General features: G+C 43.4%; 1 protein-coding gene across 2 annotated transcripts in view; it reads right to left on the reverse strand.

Moving 5' to 3' along the window:
- Positions 1 to 985: 985 nt before the first annotated feature.
- The window catches only part of Slc22a23 (solute carrier family 22 member 23), a 184,693-nt gene continuing 169,772 nt past the window's right edge, over positions 986 to 15,906 (reverse strand). For both annotated transcript variants that reach the window (XM_047559499.1, XM_047559498.1), the window contains one exon: positions 986 to 4,972. In XM_047559499.1, coding sequence (XP_047415455.1) covers positions 4,615 to 4,972 — 358 coding nt within the window. In that variant the 3' untranslated portion in view covers positions 986 to 4,614. The remainder of the gene's footprint in view (positions 4,973 to 15,906) is intronic.

The following is a 15,906-nucleotide window of genomic DNA, read 5'->3' on the forward strand; positions in this document are numbered from 1 at the left end:
GTATGTAGAAATTAAGTATGTTGCAAACTAAATGTCTTGGCAGTTGTGTCAGTTATGGTTTTACAGGTTCAGATACCTCGGATCCCTCTTGCTCTTCCTGTTATCGTATTCTCTTCTCATCTCCTTTCTCTTTTCTCCCAAGTATCTGCCTTTGATTTTCACCTTGTCTCTTTCTGTCTACCACCACTTGGATTCCAGTTGTGTCCTTTCCTCAGAGGTACAGCTAATCTGAGGACCAGGCTTGGGCAAGGTGGAAAAACTCCCTAGGTGCTTCTCCAAGCAAGAAAGGGTGAACACCACTGACAAACTTTCTAATCTTTGGGGTCCATGTGGACCCTTTTGTTACTAGTGGTGGATAGTTCAGGGCTCTGTAACCATTTTGTGCAGTGGTAAGAGTTTTGCATTGAGCCTGTGGTAGCAATTGAGGGTGGTGACTGGCCAGGAAGCAGAGCACTTAGAGGAAGACATATGTATGGAACTCCAAGTGCCTCCCTCCTTTGCAGACTTTGCATGCTAACCTCGGAGGCCTCAGCCAGCTTGGACAGCAAGTGGGCACCTCTCTAGGAATAGAATAGTAAGTAACACAAAATCAGGGCTATGGAGAGAAGAGTTTGGTATAAATACTTTATTAAAGAAATAATTGTTTTCTTGTTAAAAAATACTACATTAGAGAAGAGTTTGGGTTATCAGTCTTTCCTCACAGAATCACAGTGTAAGATATTCATTTCTTGACCTCTCTGGGAACCTTCAGGCCACGGATTAGCAGAACATAAACAAGAGAAAAAAAATTCCTCTTAAATGCACTGAATTCTCAGGTGGTCTGAGAATGGCACTAGATGAACAGTTTATGTGTAATCCGGTCTCTGCCTCTGACTGCCTTTTAAGACTAGGACTCTTAAAGCAGAGTGAGAGGCCCCCACCATCTCCCTCAGGGCGAGCGAAGACAAAGCGTACAGAGGCATTGAAAGTAGTGACGCGAGCGAGGTCTGAATCAACATGGAGGATTTTTATTACTCGTCGTCAATGGTAGTGAAATGCCCTTCGTTGGATACCATCAGGTGAGGTAGGGAAGACATTCCAGAGGAAATCTGTTAATGGGGCAACATTTTTATTTCTGTACATTTACATACGAATTTTCCCCAAAGGTACAACAGATGCGACACCATGCAGACACGTAGCTGTGAATGACATTTCAGAACTTGATGTAAGCTTGTGCTGTGAACAAGTACCGCCAGGGGAACCCCCATCGACACGTACAGGAACACGGTTCTCATATGAAAACCTCACAGGTTTGGGGTGTAGAAAGGACAGAGGTAGGGAAGCGTTCCTCACTAGACATAACACACTGTACTGCTTCTCCAAAACACACACAATACATTAAAGTGAGGTGGTGTCCTTCAAAACAGAAGACAGGGTTGAAGTGTGGGCCGCCTCCAACCCATGCGCCACCCTGGGGCTGTGCGAATGTGACAGTCATGAGATTGATTGAGTGGCACTTCCAGTTCAGGGATTTCTCCTTTGGCTCTAGGAACTGGTCATGTTTGAGTGTGATACTTCCCTTAACGAGGTTTTTTACTTGCTCTCTCTTCTGTGGTCAAACCAACTTACCAGCCCTGTCCTCTAGTTGCAGGTGATTATGATCTTAGGAAACCAAAACATTTAAAACTTGTTCCTATTTGTCTTGGGTGCTAATAAGTAGGATATTTGATAATAGTTATTATTGGCTTCTGGAAAAGAACAAAATGAGGAAACATCTAGCTCCAGCTCAGGCGTTCACATTTGTGCATGACTTCTTATCAGAAAGGAGTCACAGGGCTCAAGGGTGAGTAGAGAGAGTAGCAGGGATTGCAAACCTGATGTTTCCTTGGAGGGGAGAGGGCCAAATAGAAGGGGCAAGAGCCTGAGAAGCGTCTCTCTACTAACCATGGGGGAACACAGGACCAAGAAGCTCAAGCATGGGCGGCCTGGTGCTGGAAGCTGGGCAGAGGCCACCTCCTCTGTGGAGCCCTGCAGGCCTGACACATATCAGGCCTGGGTGCACCTGCTGCCTTTCTGACTTGGTTGGTACCTATTTCACAGGGCTCTATCCATGGGGACGGTCTCCTCTGGCTACATTTCATAAAGGTGTTCCTCAAGAGCTTCAGGTACCCCTTAGCTGAAGTAGCAACTCAGCCTCATCCTCCGGGGTGGGGGGGGAACCCCCTGCTGGCTGAGTGATAACACCTGCCCGTCCACTAGACTTTGGTCCTTTGAGTCTACTCCTCAAAGTCAGATTCTCCTCTGGTGGCTGATGGATTGGACCTGATTGCTGAAGTGATCAGTACTGAATTTGCTGACCCAGTGTTTTCATTATTGTCATTTGAGGTGGAGATCTGAGACGTCAGAACAGAAGTTTGGAAGTGCCATACCTTGACACCACCTGCCTAGTCATTTCAGCAGCTCCATACATTTCTTTGTAGATTCCATACATTTCTTTGAAAAGGCCTGCATTCAGTTTGAGACTGCTCACAACTTCTGAGTATGCCTTATCCTGAACTTAACAGGGCTTGCTGCCAGGTATCTTAGTAGCAAATTCCCTAAAAAAGGTAAAAGATATTTCACAAATTTGGCACACGAAGGCTGCACAGATCCAAAAAATAAAAAGGCCTTTGTAAGGTGAATGCGGACTAATGCGGAAACATGGAACAAAATTGACTTCAGAAGCCAGGAAGGGAGAGGATGAACTAAACTTGGAGCAGGTGGATGGGGAAGAATTGCTCAGACAGCTTCCCCTTGGCTGTTGGGACTTGAGCGAGGTTCTCCTGACCTCAGGCATCGGCTGATGAGACAGCTCAGGTCCAGGTGCTGGGAGCACGTGGCTGTATGTCTGATCTCTGCCCTCTTGATGTCTATCAAGGCAGTGGGCTCCTGCTAATATTTGTACCAGCTGTGAAGGGGAGTTGGACGGAGACTACAGGAAAGACCAGGTGGGAAGTTGGAAGGGGAGAAACTCAACCCCTTTCTGGCCCTTTGAATTCCAGCAACTGTCATTTGGAAGTCATGTGATTGCCCACATCATAGGCCAAGACCACAATGTCCTTAGAAGAACACAGCCCATGGCAAAGGTGAGCATCACAAAGGGGTGAGGCTGGCTTCTAGTGAGAAGCCAGGCTGTCCAGAAGAGCGGGTGCTGGAGTAGCAACAGAGTGGCACCTGCATGCCAAGGAAGCTGGTTTCTGAGCAGCTCTGGGCTTCCAACTGGATGGTGCACAATGAGGAACACGGCGAGAACCCTTGGAGGTGGAACAGAGGTGGGAGGGGAACTTTGGTGAGTTATTGCTTTCTCTAACTTTATCTTGCTTCCAAGAGGCTGGAGGCCATTGGACTCACCTGTGGGGAATCTGCACTCCTGCCCTAAACCCCACCTCCATGCTGAGCCAGTGGCAAGCAGGGAGCCACTGAAGGAAGATGCGAGGCTCACAGGCGCTGTGGGCTCCGGTGTGACTTGAGTGACAGCTGTCCCAGCCAGCGATCTCCGTGGTGTGTGCTTGAGAGGTGGGTGACGGGCTGTGGTTGGGAGAGCAAAGCCCTCCCTCCTGTGGTTTGCCTCAGTCATGTTTTTCAGTTATTTCCCTGTTGTTTTTAGTTCAGAAAGTAGCCACATTTTCAAGTAGTGCCAGACGCAAAGCTGACTGTGAATGAGGGAATTTCTCTGCTGGAGCGAAATCTGGGAAGGAGTTTAATAAAAATTAACCCATCTCAGACCTCAGCACATTTGCTGGTTGTGTTCTTAACTAAGCAAAACCTGGCATCAGAAAAACTGGTGATATTATCACTGATCATTTATGATTTCTGGTGAAGTGTGGAAGTTTTCCCCAAAGAGCTTCCAGCATCAAGTACAAAAGAATGAGCCTGAAGGAAAGAAAGACTGAGCTGGTTTTGATGATATCTGGGAACTGTTTTCCCCCAAAACTTGGGATGGAAGCTCTTACCTTACAAACAGAAAGAAAAAGAAAAAAAAAAAAAAAAAAAAAAAGAGTTTAAAAAACCATACACAGACTCTAGCAAAAACCTAATTCATGTACATTTCACTGTCTAAAATGCAGTCCTGGGAATGCTCCAAGAGTGTCATGTCTGTCCACAGGTGGGTGGCCTGTGGGGGGCTCCTCTGGGCCTGCCCAGGTGACCTCTGTCTCCTCTGGTGGAGGGTGAGGAGCAGCATCTGACTTCCAGGGAGGACACTGGCCGCTGCGTTGGTCACTCATGGGATCTTCCTTGGAGTGACCATGCCTTGCTCCCAAAGGAGGTGGTTCCACTTTGTGACCAGTGAGAGGAAAGGGAATAAAGTGCTTCTCGTAAAAATGACCAAAATAAATACAAACATTTAATGGCAGAAAAGAAAGTCTTTGAAGGGTTATTTCCAAAGAGTCTGTTTCCTTGAACCCTCTTCTTGGAATTTTGGAAAGACAGAATTTCCCCATACCAGTTGAAAGTCTCACGATTGGGTAGCGTCAGCAGCAGAGTTGGACTTTCCTACCCTGGGTCATGTGCCTGCCCTCTGGTCTGTAAACCTGTGCCCAAACTCCCCCCAACCCTTCAAGCCGCTGGGGACTCTCAGGATGGTGGCGTCGCCAGCTACATAGACTTCATGCCATTGGCTGTGGCACCCTCAGGCAGCCCGTCACCTGCAGTGGCCACATCGTGCAGGCCCGAGTAGTCCTTGAGCTCAGCGTTGGTGAGCAGGAGTGGCTGCTCCCCCTTCTTGTGTGGCAGCAGAGGCTGCCTTGTGTAATGCTCCCCATTGGAGATGTTCTCCGGCAGGTTCTGGTCCCTGCTCTCAGGCAGCAGGAGGATACAGATGATGCAGATGAGCGTGCAGCAGGCAAAGATGATATGGTGCAGGAAGTAGCCTTTCTGGTTGTGTAGCTCGATGATGGGTGCCGTCAGCATGCCAAAGCCCGCGCTGGCCAGAACCAGCCCCAGCCCTCCACACCTGCAGGGGGAGACAGAGCACACAGTGTTAGTGGCGTGCACAGGGTTAGCATCCAGCAACACAGTGGCCCAGAGTGGGGAAACAGCATGAGTGAATCACAGGAGGTAGTGGCGAGCTGGGTCCTGTGGTTTGAATGAGTTCCCAAATTCCATGTACTGGAAACGAAATTTTCAATTATGACGTATGTTGATGGCATTTGGAGGCGAGTCCTTTGGAAATAATTAGATATGATCAAGATGGGTGCGGCACTGTGATGGCATTAGTGGCTTCATAAGGAAAGAGAAGCCTGAGCTAGTGTGTTTCTTCTCTTTTACCATGTGATGCCACTACCCTGGGACTCTGGAGTCCCTACCAGCAAGAGGATCCTCACCAGGTATAGCCCCTCACCTTAGACCTTCAAGGCTTTAGAGTCAGGAGCTGAATGCATATTTATTTTTTGTAAATTACTTAGTCTCTGGTATTTTTATCAATAAAAAATAATAAGAAATGGGGAAGTGTCATCTCTGCAGTGGGCCCAGCTCTGCTTGGCATCACCCAGTATGTCCCATAGGTGGGACGTCCCAAACTACCTTCACCTTGGTCTTATCTGGAAACCACCTCTAGTTTAGTGACTGTGTTTCCTCATCAACTCAAAAATTTTCACTTACTTTGGAAAGGCAAACTTTATATACTACTACTATAAGTAGAAAAAGTCTTATTTGCCACAAGTCACAAGGAAAAGCAGTGTTATTAAATTCCACTGTTTTCCGGAGGCTTGGTCTTTACTTAAAGAAAAAGGCAGGGACTGGAGAGAGTGGAGGATGACCAAGGGTTGAACAGGGTATTAAAAAACATTGGGCTGGGGAGATAGCTCAGCTGGTAGAGTGCTTGCCTCACAAGCACAAGGCCCTGAGTTTGATCCCCAGTACCAAAAAAAAAAAAAAAAAAAAAAAAAAAAAAAAAAAAAAAAAAATTAATACTAAGAGACTTTGTTTGTCCTAATTGGAGATATTGGAAAATGTCTGTGCTTTAAAGAATAATTTCCTCACTGTGAGTTGACATCCTGTGTATTTCCTGAAATCATTCTGCATACCATCCATGGAAACTATCTTTATCTCTGGGGATTGTGCCAGAAGGGTCCTTGAAGTGAGGGTACAAATTGAATTCATGGTGGCCCTGAACTGAGAGAACCAAAACCAGAGCACAAACCATTTATCTCCACTCCTCTACTAAGTGAGGTAGCCTGCCAAAAATCCCAGAGGGACTCACAAGACATGCAACACTTAAAAATCCCCTATGATTAATTTCTCTCTACTTTGACCTTAAAATATTACTGGGGTTAAGGTGTTCTGTGGCCACTGAGAAAGCAATGACGAGCTGGGCTGCAGTGGGACCATGGTGCTCAGGTGACAGGCCAGAGAGGGCTGCCTGATTCCCAGTTCTGGGGCCTCATTGAAGGTGACAGATGGAGGTGGCTTTGTCTTCAAGGATGGGGAGAAGAGTTGCTTTCCTGACGCTGGAGCTGTGGGTAGAACATACAGTGATATGGACTTTGATTTGAGGAAGAACTTTCTCATGGAGCTTCTCAAGACTTCTTATACACCTCCTTTGAGTGAAGTGACCTTTGTTCTTGGATATCAGAGGCAGGGGGGAACTGAAGGGGAAAGCCTTATAGCAGGTAGGAGGTAGGTACATAATTCCAGCTCTCCACTAGTCTGTGGTTCTTTTGGCTGACACTGTAGGTGGCTCTGAACTCAGAAAAAGACTGTCCTACAAATTTACAAGATACAAGATCCATTTACAGAAATCAACTATATGTCTCTATGCAAACAATAAACTACAAAATGAAAATGCTTAGAAATAAAAGAAATATAAGACCTGCATGCTGAAAACTGCAAAACATTGCTGAAGAAATTTTGAAAAAGATAAAAATAAATGGAGAGACATTCTGTTATGCATGTTGAAGGTTTTATCTTCAGCTGGTGGAGCTATTGGGAAGTAGTGGAAACTTTAGGAGGTGGGGTCTTATTAGAAGAGGTGGGTTACCAGGGGCGTGCCTTTGAAGGATATACTTTGGACTTGGATGTTTCCTCTGCTTCCTTGGTGCTCTGAGGTGAGCAGATTTGTTTCACCGTGCCTGTCTGCCATGATGTGCTGCCTCACCACAGACCCAGACACGCTGGAGATGGCTGACTGGGGACTGAAATCTGTGCAATTGTGAGCCAAAGTTAATCTTTTCTCTTTGAAGTTGTTTTTCTTAGTTATTCTGTCACAGCAGCAGAAAGTTGACTAATATGTTCATGGACTAGAAAACTCAATCTTGTGAAAATGACAATTCTTCCCAAATTGAGAATCCCTCTCAAAATCCAAGATGATTTTTTTCTTTTGAGAAAATGATAAGCTGATCCTGAAATTTGTATGGAAATACAAAGGACCCAGAATACGCCAAGAACAATTTGGAAAAAGAATGAAGTTGGAAGACTTACCTTCCCCATTGAAAGCTCACTATAAAGTGACATTGATTAAGGCAGCGTGATATGGGTGTATCAATGGACAGATCCATGGAATAGCATAAAATTCAGAAACAACCCTTTACACTAAGGTCAACTAATTTTTGACAAAAGAAAATTCGGTGGAGGGAAAGGACAGTCTTTTCAACAAGTAGCACAATAGGGTATTTATGTACAAAACAATAAAGTTGAACCTTGACTTCATATCATATAACAAAAATGAATCCAAACCAGATCATAGAACCTCAAGATAAGAGCTAAAACTGTAATACTTATAGAAAAAAACAAAACAAAATCTTTGTGACTTTGGATCAGGCCAAGAATTCTTAGATATGACACCAGAAGCACTATCCATAAAATAAAAAAAGTTGATCAATTGAACTTCACTGAAATTTAAAACTTCTACCTTTCAAAAGACAACATTGTCTTCAGAAAGAGAAAATATAAGTCATATACTGGAAGAAAATGTCTGCAAAACATATGTCCAATAAAGGATAGGTATCCAGGGTACATAATGAACTCTTAAAGAGAAGATAAATAATCCAGTTTTAAAAATGGGCAAAAGATTTCAACAGAGATTCTCCAAAGAAACTTTACAAACTATAAATGTTCAAAAAGATGCACATCATCAGTCATAGAGAAATACAAATCAAAACCACAGTGCGATGCCACTCCAGACCTGCTCAGAGGATTGATTAAAAAAAAGAATAACAAGCCAGGTGCGGTGGCGCAGGCCTGTAATCCCAGCAACTCAGGAGGCTGAGACAGGAGGGTTTTGCAAGGATTCAAAGCCAAAGTGCCAGCCTTAGCAACTTAATGAGACCATGTCTCAAAAAAAAGATCTGGGGATGTGGCTCAGTGGTAAAGTGCCTGCCCCTGGGTTCAATTCTCAGTACCTTAAAAAAAAGAATGTGTTGGCAAGGATGTGTGCGAACTGGAATCCTTGTGTGTCCCTCACGTATTCCTACTGCTGATAGGAATATAAAGTAGTGCAGCCACTTTGGAAGGCAGGTTGGCAGTTTTTTAAAAGGTTAACCAAACTTTTTGTATAACCAGCAATTCCAACATATGAAACAGATGAAAACACGTCACAAACACTTAATAAAGCAAATGTTTATCGAAGCATTATTCATAGTAGCTAAAACTTAGAAACAATCCAAATGCCCATTGACTGGTAAAAAGACAAACAAGATGTGGAATAGTATATATAATGGAATATTAGTCACAAAAAGGAATGATAATGATACACACTATCCCATGAATAAATGGCAAAAACATTCCCAGTAATCATATGACTCCATTGATAACGAAATATCAAAAAAGGCAGAAATAGAAAGCAGATGAGTAGTTGCCTGTGACTGGAGTGGGGACAGACACTAACAGCAAAGGGACATGAGGGGGTTGAGTAGGTGGTGGAAATGGTCTGTAACTGTACTGTGATGGTCACAAGGTGCTACAAATTTACTGTCACTGAACTGTAAACTTAAAATGGATGAATCTGATGGTATAAAGCTGTTAACCACTCCGAAATTGCCTCTGTGGGGGTTGGGCCTCTGGCTGGTACAGATGTCCATTATGTTATATAAAATGCGGTAGCCACATCCCATACTGTAAGACTTCACCTTTTCTTTCCAGGAACTCAGGGACTGTCTACTCCACTGCCATTTATAGCTGTTCAGGCCAGGGTTTCAGTTCTGCTTTGCTTGCCAGGGCACTGAGCAGCCTGTTCCTGTGCCTGGGGTCTTTTCAGGGCCTTTGTTAACAGCAAGAGGGGAGAGTCCCTGTCCTGTTCCCAGAGACTGTCTCAGAACAGTCCTAGGTGGATATAGAGGCACAGGACTTGGTGCTCATCCTCTTCCAGACATTGAGCTTGTGGCTTCTCAACTCCCTGGGGTTTCCCTGTCCATGTCAGCATTGTTGAGTCCAGGCAGAGCAAGCTGCAGAACTGCTTCCATCTATCTGAGTCTGCTTTCCCTCCTGGTGATCCTGTCATATCCTTAAGATATTCCTGCATGGCTCCAAGACGCAGTGTGTCTTATAGACTGAAGACGTTTTCAAGGGCCGGACCAGGTTGTTCTCTATCTGACTACCACTGCCTGAGACCTGGTCGGCACCTGGGTATTACTCAGTGTTGCATTCATATTTCTAGGACAGCCTTAATGATTCCCACCTTCCAGTATTCCCACCCTTGTGCCTTGAGTGTGGACCTTAAGGTACAAATAAGTCACTTCTTACCAATAAAGTAAGAAGATTGTCCCTTCCATGACCCTTGTCAACTGCCTGCAAGGAGCTGAGGTCCTCAGTCTCACAGCCCTATAAGGAACTGGATCCATCCAATGACCTTTTGGGTTTTGAGGCAGATCCTGTTCCAGATGACTGCAATCTGTGAAAGACCCTGGGCAGGGGACCCAGCTAAGCCAGACTTAGACTCTTGACCCACAGATGCTGTGAGATAACAGATGTGTGCTGCCTCAAGCCACTAAATTTTGGGATTATCTGTTATGCAGCAATGGATAACTACTATACTTGGTGAGAGAAAGAATTCCCCAGCCTCAGTCATGGAAACTCACCCAGGCTGTTTTATATCATTGGCACTTTGTATTAGAAAGCCCTTCACCAGGGGAGAAACTGAAAATCTGCAAGAAAAGTCATGCCATTACGCTGCTGGTTCATCAAGGGATGCAAATAAGGAGCAATATTTCTAGGAGTGACTTCCAGATACCCACCCCCTTCTCAGGCAGAGGGTTCTGGACCACCACCTTTTAAGGATTTTCTGCATCTTTCTGACAATATTTTTCCTACATGCGTTTTGTTTTTACTTGTCCATGAACCTTTCAAGAACACAGATTGTTTTCTAGAACATCAACTGGAACACACTGTTTATACTTAATAAATATTGGATGCTTGTGGATCACGCTGGCTTCCTGGGTAGGAAGGCTGGCTCACCCAAATGAATGGGGCAGGTTAAATATAGATGACCACTATGAAGAGCAGTGAGACCAAGTCCATCTATCAGATGAGTAATTTCAATGCCTAAAATAGCCATTTAGTACCTCTGAAAATTCAGAAAGCGACAGGATGCCATGAGGGATATTGTCAGATGCCAGGGATAATGGACTGGTTTGGGGCCTTTGATACCAGTAAGACATTATTGTCTCCAGAGCCTCCCTGGTTTCTGCCTGTGCTTCCTGGCACTAAATGTGGACAGTGCCCTTGCTCACATGGGGGGTCACTATACAGAAAGGTGGGATGCAGACCCTCAGAAGAGTGTGCATGGAGCTGCTACTAAAGGGCAAATGCTCAGCACCAAGGAAGTCTCCTTGTATAATGCCAGGTGAATGATATCAAATGAATACACGTTGGTAAGTCATGTGAATGAAATATATTTGATTTATGGCTCATTAACCTATCTGTATTGTGTATATAATATGCAACATATGTTCACATGCATGTATAATATGGAATATAGTCATATGGTACATAACAACATTTCAGCCAATGACAAGCTATACACATAACAGTGAACCTATGAGACTGTAATGGAGCTGAAAAATTCCTGTTCCTGGCAATATTGTAGCTATGGTGACATAGCCATCCTGATGTCCAGCACAACAGATTCCTTGTGTATTTGTGATGATGCTGGTGTAAACCTACTGCACTGCCCTAAAAGTATAGTGCATAAAATTGTGTATAGTACATAATACTTGATAACAATGACCAATTGCTGCTACTGGTTTGTGTAATTATTATACTTATTAGTGTACTTCTACACTCTAAAACAAAAGTTTACTGTAAGTAGTATACTGTGTTACTTTAGCAATGGCCTCATACATGTTTATCATGTTTCTTGATTGTATCAAGAGGCCATGCAAATGACTAACCTAGACCATTTAGGTTTGTGTAAGTGCACTCTAAGATATTTGCAGGACAAAACTGGATGGTGACATATTTCTCCTAATATGTCCCCATTGTTAAACAATGCATGACTATATATACATCTATCTATATATATATATGTATTTTTTTTTCTATGAAAGCACTTTTCTGTTTGGTTTTATACCAGATTCCTTGAAATTATCTGTAATATTAGGAAGAATTTTGGCAGATGTTGGTATACCATTTTTGACTTTGTATTTCCTCTTCTGAAATCTCTAATGTGATCCTTACTGGCATAATTTTAAGGTATTCAATTAATTTCCCTCTTCCAAAATGTAGCTCTGACTTTTCTACTGTTCTCCAGACTTACCACTAGAGGGCAGCATGTACCCATGTTTACCCATCAGAGATGCCTGAATTTATAGAAAGGGGATAATCTGTCTCCTTGTGCTTTAGGAGCACAGATACTTTAATAGCCATGAATACCTTTACTAGTAATAATATATAGATAAGAATAGAAAGATGATAGGTATACCACTATTGAAAGTATAAGCTTGAATTAAGAATTTCAGAATTTTCAGACTGTTGTAAAATGTGAACATTATCACCTTGCATTTTAGCACAAGAAACAAACCTCCCATTTTTACTTCCTCTTTTATATTTCTTAATTTGTCTTTACTACATTTCTTTGAAGTCAAAGACAAATATGCATACACTTTTTAGAGAAATAAATGTCACTGCCAAAAAAATCATTGTAGGAATAATAGTTTCAATTGTCATATACTGAGGGTAGACTCTTTACATACACAGTCATCTGTTAGTATTCTTAGGGGATTGGTTTCAGGATACCCCGGAATAACAAAATCCTTGGGTGGTCAAGGATACGGGTACTATTTGCATAAATCCTGTAAATATCCTCCCACATACTTTAAATCATCTCTATATTATTATACCTAATACAGTGTAAATGTTATATAGTTGTTACACTGTATTACTTAGGGAATAAAGACCTCACAAAAGTCTGTATACGTTCATTTCAGACGGGACTTTTTTCCCAGTTATTTTCCATCTGCAGTGGTTAAATCTGCAGATGTAGAGAGAGGGATGCCTGTTCTCTCCCTCTCTCCCCCGCTCCATTCTTCACTATCACCTAACAAGGTAGGTAAGGTTAGGATCATTTTAAAGTAAAGAAACTGAAGCTGGGTAGTGACTTGCCAAGGCCACACGGAGCCCGACTCCATCCCTGGCTCTTCTGCACTCTGTCGCACCCTCGTCCTCGTCTCCTCAGTGCATACACATTGCAGGTGCTGCTGGCATGGAATATGCAGAGACTTCTCATCTGTCACTCAGTATTTGTTATCAGAGGTTAGATTTGTTTAAGGCATACATTTAAAAAGAAACTAAATAGACTCTAAATGCCATATTAAAGCACAAGTCATCTTTGTCCATCATGCCTCTTCTTGAAGCAACATCAGAACAGAAGACCTTAGGACCCTGTTAAGGGAGGAGGTTCTCAGACAAACCTAGTCTGACTGCAAATGATCTAGAAGGATGGGCTGGGGGTACGGGGTGGGGAGGTGTGCAGGAGAGGGTGGACAAAGGAGTTCGGAACTGAGCACCAACACCCAGGGCTCCTGGGACCTGTAAGGAATTATGCAGACAATGAAGCCAACTTGTCATGATCACCAATGCCTCTTCCTCCCCCACCCTGACCCCTTTGTATGGAGAAAGGAAGCCAGTGTAGGCCCAGGGGTTCCTGCCTGCAGCTTCCAGATAAACAGTAAACAGACAAGATGACCTGCCACAGAAAATCCACCAGCTGCTAACAGACCAACTCAGGACCCCCAGGCCACTTCTGTTTAAGCCCAGGGGAGAGATGGGGCCATGGGATCTAGGCCTTTTCCCAGCCCACCTGCAACTTGCACCCAGTTCTTGAAGCTGTGGAAGTAAATCTCAGAAGAAGCTGTCACATGACTGATAAATCTGGACTCTGGATTAAGCTTAAGCAGGAGGGAAGCTATTCTCTGTCATATAAATTCTGGACAGAATCTCATGAAACAAGATTTTGTTCACCCTACTTAGTCTTTGTCATCCCTTGGGCAATAGATCTGCAAGTGTTTGTCTGGAAAAATTCTTATTCTTTTATTTGCTTACAGTCAATTACTCCTGGCATCTTAATCTTTGCTACTGCTCTTGCTCAGAAGGTTCATTTTTAATGCAGCATTGTAGAAAAAAGTAAGTTTTGCATTAAGAAAGATGAAGCCCACAGACCTCCCCAAGCTGCCCACCCTCACTTTCCTTGGACTTATCTTTGTGAAGTGGGGATGGTAGGAAAGCCCATTTCCACCCTAGGGACTTTGTGGGAGTTGGTCTGAATACATGGGCAAGAAGGAGCCACATAAGTCCGTGGGTGAGAAGGGCTCACAGGGAGAAGGGTGATTTGTCAGGAACACTAGGTATTCTTCCAGCCTGGCCAGGAGTCCCCCTTTGGACTCAATTTCCTTTCATCCTGTGCAGGTACGAAAACATCCCTCAGGGTCTAATGTTTTTTCCAGTTGGTCATCTTAGTGAGCTGAGTCTCGAACATATTTGTTGAATTTCTGTCCCTAAGTAATCTCTTCAGGTTTGCATCAAAGAAGAAAAGGACGCCACATTTCCTCCAGTCTAGTTTGCTAAGCAAAATATAACAATGAATAAGGAGGCTACCAACTACCAGAGTTAAGGGGTGCCCTCCCTCCAGAGAAACAGATGTAATCATTATAAATACTGCAGAGAGGCCAGCCAGAAACCCAAAAAGTCTAACCAAGACTTTGGACCTCTTGAAAGAATCATCTTTACTGGATTCTTTTATAAAGGAAATTTTATGAAGTAAAGAAAGAAGTTGCTGTGTGCCCGAGCTGTTTTGCAACTGTGGCATGAAACAAGCTGACGCGTCTCCTGACTGGCTCAGTCAGAAGGTAGGAGCAGGATGGATTACTTGGCACTTAATTACTTTTTTCTTAATCATACAATACCTTGGCATTTTCTTACAGGAACTGAGTAGCCATCATTCTTGGCTTGTATTGAACAAATTCAAGAGAATGAATCAAAATGAGCTCGTTGAAAACTCTACTGTCAGCATGACTACTGGGAATGGTTAAAGGAAAAAAGTCTACAAGCCTGCCTGCCTGCTCCCCAAGTCCTCCCTAGCACCAGAGGGGCTAAAATAATTAGTCTCTCTGGGTCCTGCCTGGAATGGGAATGGCCTCTACTTGTTCTTCTAAAGGGTGTCACCATGCTGACTTTTGGGTTTTAGCTCACAGCTGAGTAAATGCCTATAATCACATTTTATATTTTTAAAAAGCATGTGCTTTGATGCTAATGATGTCCTTAGAAAAAGCTCAGTATGATATAGACCAAGGTAAGCTCTTCAGTAAGTCACAAAATAGCAAGTACAGGCTGAGTATTTCTTATCCAAAATGCTTGTGACCAGAAATGTTTCAGGTTTTGGATTTTTCCAGATTTTGGAATATTTGGGTATACATGATGAGCTATCTGAGGGATGGGACCCAAGTTTAAACACAGAATTCATTTGTTTTATATGTAACATATAAACATAGCCTGAAGGTATTCTTAAGGTATTCTTAAGGTATAATAGTTTAAATAATTTTGTCCATGAAACTTTGTGACACTACTATGCTGTCATATTGGAAAAAAGTTTTAGATTTTGGAGTATTTTGGGTTTTTACATTTTCAGATTAGGAATGCTCAACTTGTGTTAGGAAAATGACATGATTGCAGTTAAGTGACACTCTTAAATCACTTCATTTTTATTGTGCTTTAATGATGGCATTAAATGGTGTGTATCATCCCTATACCACTTTCCAGGGAAAGCACCAGAAGAATGAAACATCACTTTATGAATTAAAACAAAAGAATTAAGCACTCATTAATGACACCTTTCTGGAAAACATGAACTAAGGACAAACTCCATGCTGGCCAGGGTTATGTTTTATGTACTTGGCCTAGTGTCTGGCATATAGCAGGCTCCCAATAAATCTTTCCTAACTAAATCAAAGCTAGAACTTCCTGGGCTTCCTCTCTCTGAGGCCTTCCTTTGGATTAATGATTTCTAGTCTTCTTAGGCCAGTAAAAAAAATAGTTCCCTTTTGCTTCCTTTTTTTGTTTTCTGAGATGGTCTTGCTGTGTTGCACAGGCTGAGCTTAAACTCATGATCCTCCTGCCTTAGCCTACAAAGTAGTCGGGATTACAGGCCCATGCCACCGCATCCAGCTTCCTTTTTATTTTTCAATAGCTTTGGTGTTGAGGTCTCTTAGAAGAGCGAACAGCACTGACTTTAGCAGAAATATGGGCATAAGTGATCCGTTTCTCTCTCCCCCTTCCACTCACTGCCATGTTTCCCTTATGTGAACAGTTCCTGCTCCCCATTCCCCTGGTTACTTCCTGGACAGGACCAGGGATCAAGCTCTCACCTGCCCCTTGGGTGCCTCAGGGTCAGGGTGAAGTTGGCCAGCTGACATGACCTGCACACCCAGTACCCTGATCCAGAAGCTAGGGAGGGGCAGAGCT

Source organism: Sciurus carolinensis, chromosome 7 (assembly GCF_902686445.1).
Source record: "Sciurus carolinensis chromosome 7, mSciCar1.2, whole genome shotgun sequence".
Lineage (NCBI taxonomy): Eukaryota > Metazoa > Chordata > Mammalia > Rodentia > Sciuridae > Sciurus > Sciurus carolinensis.